Here is a 12,905-nt window from a genome sequence, read left to right as displayed (position 1 = left end):
TCTATGAATGGGAGACTATTAATTTCTTCGGAAAATGTTATTAAGATAAAATACTACGCAGCTGGACCTCTCAGCATTTTTATACCTGACTCTAAGCCTAATGGGATTTAAATTGCTCACTTCTCTCCCCAAACACAAATTTTTCAAGTACCTGCTTTGAGTATACCTTGAATCACACATTTAGGGCAAATGTTTCTTTTATTTTGGTGGTTACCTGTAGAGAACACAGAACTCTTTTCTTCTTCACGGTCGGAAGATACATGCTTACACAGTTGTGAACATGTTAACATTTTCTGTTAAACAAGAACATATCTACTCATTGTCACTTTGTGCTATATGATTAGTATGCCATAAAAGATGGTTAAGTTACATTGTATATGTGTAGCACATGGCACAGTGGTGGTCTCCAGAAAGCACCCAAAATTCAGAACAAAAACATTAACTTAATTACTTTATTTCTACAATAACAAACACCAACTAAAACAGGATGTAACACTACTACTCTCATGAAACACAAATGTCTGTCTGGTTCACACTAAGCTCTAAGGAAGATGGAACCTTCACCAACGACTGTTCCATCCCTGCCATTTAAGAAGGTGGAGCAGATGGGAGGGCACCAGCTGAAGGAGCATAAGGAGGTGGTGTGGTTATGATCTCTGGAGGTGCTGTGGCTGTGCCCCTTGGTGAAGTCGTCATGACTGGAACCTGTTGGTTGACTGTCATTCCATAAGCCTGCTGAGTCGTAGTGTTCATCTGGGTGGAGGTCACAACCTGTGGACTGAGTATTACTGGCTGGGTGGTAACGATGGTGATAGGTTTTTTCCGTTCCTTAATTTCTCGAGCCATCTGACACCAAGAGCATAAAATGCAGCAGCAGGATGCCATGATGTCCTCACAGAGGCTCCCCTGAGGAGAAGAACACACTTTAATCAATTTAAAAAGTGATTCCACTCTCAAATTATAGCTGAATACACAGCTTCATCCGCACAGCTGTAAAGAAGATGTTGACCCCTCCTCACATTTGGACCCATTATCACTGTGTCTTCAGATAGAGATCATCAATATGCTGCTATTTCAGTTAACTGGTACTTAGCAATGTATTTTGTTGTTTGAATTTTGAAATCCAGTAATTATATCAATGTGTGATTTTCCAGGCTTACTGAGCAAAAATAACGTTATTCCAGGGAATCCTTTTGTCAAATACATTTAAGTTTTCTTATGATAATACAAAAACAATAATGGTGCATAAGGTAAACTGAAGCGAACTTGACATATCCAAGTATCAATATGTCTTTCGAAATAGCGCTTTGTCGTTGTTGTTGTTTTTTTTTTTCGTTTGGGGAAAATAGTAGTAGTCCTGTACCCCAATTTCATATTTGTACCGCACAGCAACCCTCATTGATAGAGTTACAGGAGGTACGCAGACAATCACACCACAAGATGCCAACAGGCCTGGTCCAAAGATGTCAAGGAGAGGCAAGCAGGTACTCTCTCCAAATTCCCCTGTGGTGGAGCAGGCAAAACAAGGACAGCACCAATAGGCATAGCAGCCTGCAAGGGAACACATAAGAAAGAAAAAAAAAGAGGAAAATGTAGTACAACAACAGTGATAGTAATGACTATGATGCTGGAGAGATATGACATGGGTTTGGTGTGGACTCACAGGACGGCATGTCTTGACAACAGTCAAACAGACCAGAGCTCCACGCAGATAGGTGAGCGCTGGCTTTCTGAGGCTGCTGCTGGACAACCACTGTTGTTGCCATGGTGACTATACCTACGAACGAACTTCATGGAAAGATATTTTCATTGTTTCACTGAAATAACTATTACCTTTAGTAGGCCATTGCATATTTTACATCAGATTTCTTAAGCAAAAAACATGAAAAATGTCATTCTCATTCTTTAGTTCCTCATAGTCTAGAACAGGCGGAGTGGCATATTTAGATCATATCAGTCTTTTTTGGGTGTCTTTTTTAGGTGACAGTAGAATTCTATCTCCTAAGGTGTATTATTAGCATAGTCCAAAAACCTTCTGTCCATTTGGAAGAACCCGGTCAAAGCATTTAAACATGAACAATACCCTGTAATGATCATCATCTTAGTTATTAGGCATATATGTACATTCTCCACTTCTTTCACTGTCCCTCTCTCTCTTCAAATGATAAAAACTATTATGATGATAATAAAACAATGTTACAAAAACATATTTTGTCTTTGCATGTACGGTTACCTGCAATTTTCAGTGACATGGTAACAATTAACATATTTAAGACACTGTAATATGTAGAAAATATAACAAACAGCATATCAGATTTCTTTATGATTTAGAATGTTTGTATTTATAAAGCATTACAATTATTCAGAAACATTACTGTAAAGTGAGACGTATAGTATTAAACCAACAAACTAATTTTGAGTGCTAAAATACAAACGAGACACTATGAATAGGATCTGACTCATCTGAGCTGACTTTTTTTTATCCTCTGCGAAACTCCTTAGAAGCTGAACCTGTTACTTGTCAACTCACAGTTATAACAAGGTTACAAAACAATAAAACTTTCAAATCTTTTTTTTTTTTTTTCCTGATGTCTTACCTCAGTGTGTGAATCTTTCCCTCTTTTGACGAACTAAATGGGCAGAAGGACCTGTACAAATATATAAAGACCCACACAACAATGCTAAGAATGGCAGTTGCTTGATGCAGTCTGATAAACACACACAGGCCCTTCATTTTAGGGACACTTTCTGTCTGGGCTTTAGATATTATCCTTGGAGTCATGTATTTGTTGTGGTGATAGCTGTGTCAGACATCACGTCAGATGCGAGTACTTACATCTGTGTTTTTGGTAGGTTCACAGAGTTTAAGTAAACGACTCAATTTCGGCCTTAAAATGTCTATCCCCTAGTGAACGAAGTATTGCTCACCAGATGATATCAGCCCTGTATCGAGATAGAGCAGGACATACTAAAGAGATCCCATTAAACTATTCCAGTGGTAGATAACTAACTCCAAATGATCAGTTGTGGCTAAAATTTTCGATGTTGCTGTTACCTTTTGGAATGAAAGAGAAACTTTTAAATGATATGCCAGTTACTTAAAATTCTGCGCTAGCTTAGCTCAGTTTAAATTTCTAGCTTTGAAGCAGTCCTCATAGCCAGAGTTACAGGGTCCACACAAACAGTCAGTCCACTGTATGGATAAAAAATGCTAGAGCATAAAACATCAACCTTTTCACGTTCCGTTGTACAGATACCGTTGTACAGTTAGTGAAGGGGGCGGTGGTTGAGAATTTCCAGATTTACCGTGTTCGTCATTTCTCCGCCCCTTGCTTGACTATTGTTGTGTACGTCTTAGGCAGGGCACTGATTGGGTGTTATGTGTAAAAGACGTGTTCACAAACTCCTAGGGGTTGGTTAATTAAAGACAGATATGCTGATACTGAGTTCTATGCCATGTTCTGCCCTGACACAGGCCCGATGTTCCAGCAGCAATCGAACATTGAGGGAGTAGGTAACTTTAAGTGGCATCGGAGTGTAAATTGCAGTGTAAATCGCGTTGGACTAATAGGTGCGGGCGCTGTTTGTTTGATTTGTGTCTTTGTCTCGTCCGGAGAGCCAGCGTAAAAGTAAAGAGGTATTATGACATTCCGTTTTTCTGAATGTTTTTTTTCCCTTTCCCTTTTTAAAATCTTTTCAGAGCTATTACACGGGTTTATTCTCACCCCACTTCCCACGCTGTGCGGTAAGCGTGTGCATTTAATTGTGTATGTACGTGTTGAAAAGGAAGGACGAGTTCGACTATCCGTTTATCCCCGCATGTCTTACGTGTTGACCAGTAAGAGCGTATGGGTATCGTAGCGACTGTTTACGGTGGTTTTATTGCGTAATAATAAAAAATGTGTGTAATACATGATTAGAATTCTATGCTGTGGTGAGTCTTCTGTGTCAAATGACTCCTAATGATGAACTACAAATTGAGTGTGCACAGTAGTGAATTGCTTCTAAATCACCCAGTTCTGAATGTCTACCACATTGACTCTGTTCCGAATAGTTCTCTTTTAAACTTGATACACATTACACTTCAAACTCTTCTGCTCGCCCTTTGATGTCAAATGTGTAAATGTTCTCCATGTATTTATGAAGGTGTAATCCAGTTTTCCTCTTAACTGATTACCTCTTGCCCAAAGACACTGTTTGATTGGGAAACACCCTGGATAGGTCGCCAGTCCATCGCAGGGCATACACACAGACAAGATGTTCACACCCAAGGGCAATCCAGTACACCTGACCTGCATGTCTTTGGCATGACTGTGGGAGGAAACCCACACAGATTCAGGGAGAACAAGCAAACTCCACGCAGAAAAGACCCTGGCTGACCAGCCAGGAATCGAACCCTGGGACCTTCTTGGTTTGAGGCAACAACCCTATCCATTGTGCCACCGTGCACCCAAGGGGTCAGCAGGAGAGGCTAAATAATTTAACGACGGAGGGACAATAATTTAATTCTGCCTTTTTCTATGAAAGTGATTTAAAAATATGTCATTCTCTCCACCGACTCAAAAATCATCTGATTTCAAAACTGGATTTAAGAAAATCAAATGTATTGTAATGTTTTTCATAATGCACAGTCTAAATATACAACTGTCTGGTGACTTTGAATCAGAATTAGCTCTTTCCGTTTTGTAGATGATTGAATGAATTCTATGAATGTGAAAGTTTTGAGTTTGTGGGTGTGGTTACTGGTGCCACAGAAGCAGCAGTTGTCTGTTTGATCGAATCCATTTGATCTAACAGTAGTAAACTGTTTGATAACAGATACTGTGACATTAGTAGACTAGTTTTAGTGATCAAAATTAGTGGGGTCAAAGTTTAAATGAGATGCAATGCATCTTTTTAACTGAAGAAAGGTGTTAAACAAAGCGTTACAAAAATCTTATAAAGTGGAACACATAAGGCATGAATGGGAGACTGCTGATTTCTTCTGATAATGTAAGTAAGCTAAAAAAAAAAAAAAGTATGAAGCTGGGCTCCACAGCATTTTTATGCCTGACTCTAAGCCTAATGAGATTTTAATCGCTCTGTTATCTCATTTAGGCAAATGTTTCATTTATTTTGGTAGTTACATGTAGAAACACAGAGCTTTTTTCTTCCCATGCAGTAAATATTTTTGTAGACATGTTGGAAATTCTTGTTAAACAGGAAAATACCAACACCTTGTCAGTTCACACCACTTACATGTTACTCGATTGGGATGCCATAAGAGATGGTTACATTGTTATATTGTACATGTAAAGCACATATCACAGTAGTGTTCTCCATCTAGAAAGCAGCCAAGATTCACTGTGAAAAAATTAACACAATTACTTTATTTTCAGTTAACATACACACTCTACTATTAAATGTCACACCACTATCCTTATAAAATACAAATATCTGTCTGACACACATTGAGCTCTAACGAGGATTTAACCTTCAGCATTCATTCTTGATTCCTCCCATTTAAGAATCTTGAGCAGTAGGAGTGGCATCAGCTGGAGGATCAGCAGTAGATGGTGTGGTTGTGACCTCTGCAGGTTGTGTGGTTATGACCTGTGGTGGAGTAGTTGTGGTGTCCACACACTGGGCTGTAGTCATAACTTGTTGACCGACCACCACTTACTGGGTGGTGACGATGGTGACATATTTTTTCCGTTCTTCAATTTCTCGGTTCATCTGACACCAAGAATGATAAGCACAGCACCAGGAAGTAAATATGTCCTCACAGATGCTCCCCTGAGGAGAAAAACACGCTTTAATCAATATAAAAAATGATTCCACTCTCATATGCAATTATCAGTATGCCTCTGCCAAACAGTGTTTTTCTTTTTCTTTCTTTCTTTTTCTTTCTTTCTTTCTTTCTTTCTTTCTTTTCTTTTTTTTTGAGAATTAGAGTATACAAGTAACCCCGTACCACAATTTCATATTTGTACCGCATAGCAGTCCTCATTGATAGAGTTACAGGATTGATAGGGATAGACATAGGGACAACCACACCACAAGCAGCCAACATCGCTGGTCCTAAAATGTCAATGAGGGGCAACCAGGGATTCTCCCCAAACTGCCCTGTGATAGGTACAGCAAAACAAGGACAGCACCAATAGGAATAGCAGCCTGAAGGGGAATGCATAAGAAGGGGGGGGGGGGGGGGGGGGGGGGGGAGTGCAATGTTTTACAAAAGCAGTAGTGATGACTTTTCTTTTGTTTATACCAAAAACACAAAAATGTCACTTTCATTTCATTCTTTTGTCCCTGAATAGGCCAAGTGACAAACTCAGATAAGATCACAGTTAGGATTGCAAATTTAAATGGATTTTCTTGATCAACAGTCGCGATTGTTAATGAACAATTAACTGATTATTCATTCACCCCCCACACCCACCTCCACACACATTTTGATATTGACATCAAATTTGCAAGTAACACATTCCTCAATAAAGGACGTAATTTAGCAAATACCTTTTTCATTCAACTTTTAAGCATATTAACAATAATCACATTTGCACAAGTACAGGCATAATTTGGCAATAGGCTTACACAATACCTTGGTTGTGAATACATACCGATGTTGATATAAAATCAAAACATAATAGCCATTAAATTACACAATTGTCTGAACTGCAACTTTCTAAAGGTCTTCCAAAGATAAAGGTTAGTGTGATGCCTTTTCTGTTAAACAGTAGCTTTGTGTTGCGATTTCTGTTATTATACTGCCACATTCTGGCGATTTGTGATGCTGTCGCATACATTAGTGAGAGGCATTCAGTTTCGATTTCAGTTCATAGCAAGTCAGCAAACATAAATGTGCCTCGTGGTTAAAAAAGAAAACAATATTTTCTTACGTGTAGAGCCTGTCATGAAGCTTTTATCAGGACTGGCCATGGTGTGGCAAAGACAGAGGTAGTTAAGCACGCGCTGCTGAAGAAACTAGAAGATTTCCTCAGGCTAATTAATAAAGACAACACAAAACTCCGAAAGCTGAGCTATATTCTTCTGGAGCTGGAATATGCAACGGTGGAGGGCTATCTCCCTGGTTTTGCTTATCTGGACATGGCACACGGGGTGAAGCTGATAGTGGAGAAGCTCCCACCCGGTCTGCAAGAGAAATGGGTATCCCAAGAGTCCAGATACAAAGAGTTCAATGTGGCATTCGCCCCCGTTCGCTGTTTTCTTCAAGTTTGTGAGACACCAGGCCAAGATTCGAAACAACCCCAGTTACTTAATCTCTGCAACCAACAGCCAGTTTTGTAAAGCAGATAAACCTGTGAGAAACAACAAGGCTTCTGTGTTGGTGCACAAAACAGATGTTCCATCAGAATCCCCAGTTAACACAGCGCACAGTACAGAGGAGAAGGCTGACAGTGCTGAGCTACAATGTCCAATCCACAAAAAGCCACACCCACTGAAATGTAGGAGCTTCAGAAATAAGCCTATAGAAGAGTGCAAGACCTTTCTTAAGGAAAACAAGATCTGCTTTAGGTGTTGTACGTCAACCCAGCATGTCACCACAGACAGCAAAAAGCCAATCATGTGCTTGGAGTGCAACAGTGAGAGGCACATTGCTGCCTTGCATCCAGGTCCACCTACTCTGACCACAGAAGCTATAATAGCAGACAAAGAGGGTGGCAGGGAGCAGATCGATGACACATCCACTCCTGTTACCGGTAAGAGCACAGAAATCTGTTGCGAGGCTGATGTTTGCAGTCCATGCTCATGCTCCAAGATTTGCCTTGTGAAAGCATATCCTGCAGGGCAAAAAGAGGAAGCTGTGAGGATGTACGCAGCTTTAGATGAACAGAGTAACCGGTCATTAGCCAAGACTGAGTTTTTTAATATCTCTGGCATCAAGACAAGCACCAGCCCCTACACTCTGACAACTGAGGGACAACTGAGACATCAGTTCGAAGTGCTGACAACTTTGAAATTGAAACCATTACTGGAAAACTGCAGCTTCCTCTACCTACCTTAATGGAGTGTGACATGATCCCTGATGACAGGTCCAAGATCCCTAGTCCTAACATTGCTGTACATCATCTATACCTAAGGCCAATTGCAGAGAGTATCCCTGCTGTCGACCCTCATGCTCCTATACTTCTGCACCTAGGCCGAGATATACACAAAGTGTGTGAGCAAATATATGGGCCCCATGGTTCTCCTTACGCCCAGCGTCATCATAGGGGAAGTTTGCCTAGGAACGGCCCATAGGTCAAAGAACATAGATGTTTTCAAAGCAAACATTCTCTGTAATGGCTGTGCATCCATCCTCAGCCCCTGTCCAAACCGCCTCCAGGTAAAGGAAAACTTAAGTGGCACAACGCAGCCACAGGGTTTATGCTCCTGAGCCTGTATGAAAGATGTAAGCCTGAACACGAACACAGTGTTGGAGCGAACAAAAGATGATGACAAGCCAGCACTGTCTGTGGCAGCCAAACAGTTCCTGAGCGTCATGGAGAAAGAAGCATATCAAGATAAGGTGAATAGCTGGGTAGCGCCACTGCCATTTCGGTCTCCAAGACGATGTCTGCTCAGCAACAAGGAGCAAGCGGTGAAGCGGCTCTGCTCTTTTTGAAAGCTGCTAGGGGGAAGACCTGAAATGAAAAGCCATTTAGTAGAGTTCATTCAAAAGATGCCGGATAATCACCACACTGAAGCTGCCCCACCCCTAGATGATGGAAAAGAGCACTAGTATTTACCAATGCTCGGTGTATATCATCCACAAAAGCCAGATCAAGTATGTGTTGTGTTTGACTCTAGTGCTAAATGTGAGGGAGTGTCTCTGAATGATGTCCTACTCAGTGGGCCAGACATAAACAACACTCTACTGATGGTACTAATGCATTTTAGCAGAGAACTAATGCATTCACAGTGGATGTCCAGCAGATGTTCTACTGCTTTGAAGAGCAAGAACAGCATTGAGACTTCTGCTTCCTGTGGTATGAGACCAGTGACGTAGACAAGAAGGTGATGGAGTACAGAATGAAAGTCCATGTATTTGGAAACAGCCGGTCACCCACTGTGGCCATATATTGTATGAGAAGAGCAGCCCAGGAAGGTGAGAGTGAGCACGGTTCAGATGTTAGGTTGCTGGTGGGAAAGCAGTTTTATGTCGATGACAGCCTTGCTTCGGCTTCTACACCTGAGGGAGCTGTTGTCATCTTAAGACGAACCAAGCAGATGCCAGCGGAATGCAACCTACACCTGCACAAGGTGGCATCCAACAGTGAAGAGGTGATGCAAGCCTTTCCAGCTGAGGATAGAGCAAAGATTCTGAAGGATCTAAGTCTTGGTGTGGACCTTCTCCCAGCCCAGCGGAGTTTGGGACTCTCTTAGGATATAGAGACAGACAATTTACCTTTCAGGTATCACGTGAACGAAAGTCATATATGCGTAGAGGTATCCTGTCCACGGTTAACAGTCTCTATGACCCTTTAGGATTTGTGGTGCCCATAACCATTCAGAGCAAGGCAATAGTTAGAGAGCTCTCATCAGAACGAAGTGACTGGGATGAACCACTCCCTGAAGAAAAAAAGGAAGAGTGGAATCTCTGGAAGGAATTGCTGGAGGTTTTTGAGCATCTTAAGATTCAGAGATGTTACCTTTCAGTATCATTGTCATCCACACTGAGAAAAGAGCTATGCATCTTTTCAGATGCTTCCATGATGGCAACAGGAACTGTGGCCTACCTGAGAGCCTGTGACCTTGAAGGACAGCGTCATGTTGGATTTATAATGCAGCTGTGTTGGCCATTGAACTGTATGAGTAGCTCAGAGATGAGGTGGATGTCAGTTGGGATGATGCAAAGTTTTGAACGGACAGCAGAATAGTTTTGAGCCATATACATAACACCAACAGAAGGTTCTACACTTATGTATCCACCAGAGTGTCTCATATCAGAAGATCTACACATCCTGATCAGTGGTACTACATCTCAACTGAAAGAAACCCTGAAGATCATGCCACCAGGTTCACAAAAGCAAGCCTCCTTCAACAAACAAGCTGGCTCTCAGGCCCACCTTTCTTATCATGCTCTTGTAGATCCAGAGAGAAATGAAGAGATCAGTCCTGATATCACAGCCATAAAGACTCAGAGTTCTGAGCTGCAACTGGGTTCTCATTGCTTCTTGCTTTTTTCAAGCTGGAGCACACTTAATCACACGATGGCCAGACTCATGTTGCCATATCCTTTCAAGGCCCAGACTATGCAGGTCACAAGGATGGCAAAATTGGCTTTGTAGCACTACAGAAATGGCCAAAGTAAAAAACCTGATTGTTGTATCTGTATAGCGGGAAGCTTTCAAAGAAGAATATAGATATATTGAGAGAGGTCAGACAATCCCAAAGCAAAGCCCACCAAAAAGCTTAACCCCAATAGGATGAGATTACTCAAGATAGAGGGTTGCTTAGTCTTTGCAGGCATACCAAGAGAGGAAAAATACCCTCTTATCCTCACACGCTATGACTACGTCTCTACCCTTCTTGTGACATTTTATCATGAGCATGTGCCACACCAGGGACGTCACATTACAGAGGGAGCGATCCGTGCTTCAGGATTATGGATCATCGGAAGCAAGCATTTTGTATCTAGTGTCCCACACAAATACGTAACATGCCCCAAGCTTACCCACTGAAAGATTCACTCAAGAACCTCTGGTCACAAATGTTGGACTCGAAGTAATATGCTACACAAGAGGAAGCAGTGCAGAGACCAAACGCTGGGCAGTGATTTTTGCATGCATATCCATCCAGGTTGTCCACACAGAGCTCACTGAATCCATGTCTACATCCAGTCTGGTCAATGCACTGAGGAGGTTCTTCTCAATCCGTGGGCCTGCGAAAACCCTGCACTCTGAAAAAACAAACTTTATTGGAGCATGCAGGGAACTGAACATTGATACCACTGACACATCATTCCAAACTTATCTGCAGAAGAGAGGCTGCATCTGGCTGTTTAACCCACTGCATTTATTGTACATGGATGGGTCATGGGAGAGATTAACAAGAGTAGCCAAGCGAATCCTAGCTGCAATGTTGCTGAAATCAAGACCTACCTACCTGTCTTACTCACAAGGTTTTGAGCACTCTCATGGCTGAAGTCATGGTGATAATGAATGCAAGACCTCTACTGCCAGTTTCTACAGATCCGGACAACCCCACAGTCTTTATCCCCAGCAATGCTCCTGATGCGAACAGCGGATGCCTTGACAGCGCCCTCTGGAGACTTTGACATATCAGCACTTCATGGAAAGCAATGGAAGCAAGTCCAAGCTCTTGCAGATACCTTTTGGAAACGTTGGCGTGTCCTCTCTGCAAGGTCGCAGGAGGTGGACGGACGTGAGGCCCAACATGAAGGTTCTTCTTTCTGAATCCCCTTAGAAAATTGTCATTCATATACGTTATTGTGTTTAAAAGTAACATCTGCTGAAAATACCCATTCAGCCGGTACCGATGTCCCAGGTACACAGGCATAGTGGCATGTCAATTTAGCCAGCCTCAAAAATCTTGCTGCATTGAGTTTTCCAGCAGTCTGTGAGACTTGTATCGGGGGGGGTGGATTATATTTGAGGTAGTTCTCCACTTCTGCAGCTACATCACTGGGGCAAGTGGAGTAGTTGTCCCCTAACAGTACAGCCATGGCGTTTACAGCATGCTATCATAGTAGGCCCATAGACAGTAAAAAGAGTAGGCTTACTCACTATTATGAAAATGCATGAGACTTACGATTGATTCATTTTGTTTGGAGCTCATGATCGACTAAATTCTTATCGACAAATAATCGATCGTCGACTAATCGTTAACAACCCTAATCACTGTTCCACACTTTAGTTCCTCATTGTCTTAAACAGTCATAGTAACATACTCAGAACATACTTAGACAGCTGTGGCCTTGTGGTTAAAATAGCAGTTAGATCCCTGGCAGGAGAAATGTGGGGGGGGGGGGGGGGGGGGATGAGCAGCCAAGGCACTTAACCCCCAACATCTCCATGATGGCAGCATGCATGAGTGCAGCAGCTACTTCAGGTCCAACTTACCCAACTTACACACAATTTCGTCCCACTGTGTACTGTGTGTATGGCTGGGATGACAATAAAGTGAATTTCATTTCATTCATTCATTTACATGCGGCATGTGCATACAATTGTGTCCATATGTGTTGAAGAGGAGGGGCGAGTTCAACTATCCATTTATCCTCACATGCCTTACGTATAGACCAGTAACAGTGTATGGGTATAATAGTAGTAACTGTTTAAGGTGGATTATTGTCTTTTAAAACATGTATGTAATGCATTATTAGAATTTGATGATGTAATTAGTTTTCGGCGTCAAATGATTCCTAATAATGAACTAAAAATTGAGTGTGCACAGTGGTGAATTGCTTCCAAATCATCCAATTCTGAATGCCCAATACACATTGACTCTGTTTGGACCACTTCTCTTTTAAACTTGATACACGTTACACTTCAAACTCTTCTGTTTGTTACAAAGATCTTTGATTTCAAATGCGTAAATATTCTCCATGTATTTATGAATGTGTGATCTAGTTTTCATCTTAACTGATTACCTCTTGCCCAAAGAAACTGTTTGATTGTCACTGGGGAGTAACTGACATTGAAGTGATTGCTGCCTTCTGTAATATTCTCTTTTCAGATGAATATGACTGAGACTGCAAAGAAGAAAAGTGAACTCTTTTTACTTTCACAATGTGTAAGCCATCTCTCTGTCTCTGGAATGTAACAGAGGTAGTTAAACAACTACATCTGTGTGGGGGGGTGGGGGGGGGGGGGGGTGGGGGCGCTGAAAATGTGATCCCAGTGGCTACTTTAACATGGAACTAAATATTTTATGTCAACTGCCATAATCACGCCCAC

At 41.7% G+C, this 12,905-nt stretch overlaps 1 protein-coding gene across 1 annotated transcript; it reads right to left on the bottom strand.

Annotated features, from left to right (window-relative positions):
* Positions 1–588: 588 nt before the first annotated feature.
* On the bottom strand, positions 589–1,766 carry LOC115828905 (cornifelin-like). Its single transcript, XM_030793004.1, has 3 exons — positions 1,664–1,766; positions 1,364–1,551; positions 589–906 (listed from the first exon to the last, which is right to left on the bottom strand). Exons 1-3 carry the CDS (start codon positions 1,764–1,766, stop codon positions 589–591), a joined length of 609 nt encoding a protein of 202 aa, XP_030648864.1.
* Positions 1,767–12,905: the final 11,139 nt, after the last annotated feature.

Source organism: Chanos chanos, chromosome 15 (genome assembly GCF_902362185.1).
Source record: "Chanos chanos chromosome 15, fChaCha1.1, whole genome shotgun sequence".
In the NCBI taxonomy this organism is placed as follows: Eukaryota; Metazoa; Chordata; class Actinopteri; order Gonorynchiformes; family Chanidae; genus Chanos; species Chanos chanos.
This window is presented reverse-complemented; position numbering and strand designations above follow the sequence as displayed.

Excerpts from the sequence above, each read along its gene's own strand:
- LOC115828905 (XM_030793004.1), bottom strand. The coding sequence starts at position 1,766 with ATGGCAACAACAGTGGTTGTCCAGCAGCAGCCTCAGAAAGCCAGCGCT. Across the intron at positions 1,552-1,663 it reads TTGTCAAGACATGCCGTCCT|GCTGCTATGCCTATTGGTGC; the intron begins GTGAGTCCACAC and ends GTTCCCTTGCAG. Across the intron at positions 907-1,363 it reads GGTACAAATATGAAATTGGG|GGGAGCCTCTGTGAGGACAT; the intron begins GTACAGGACTAC and ends TCTTCTCCTCAG.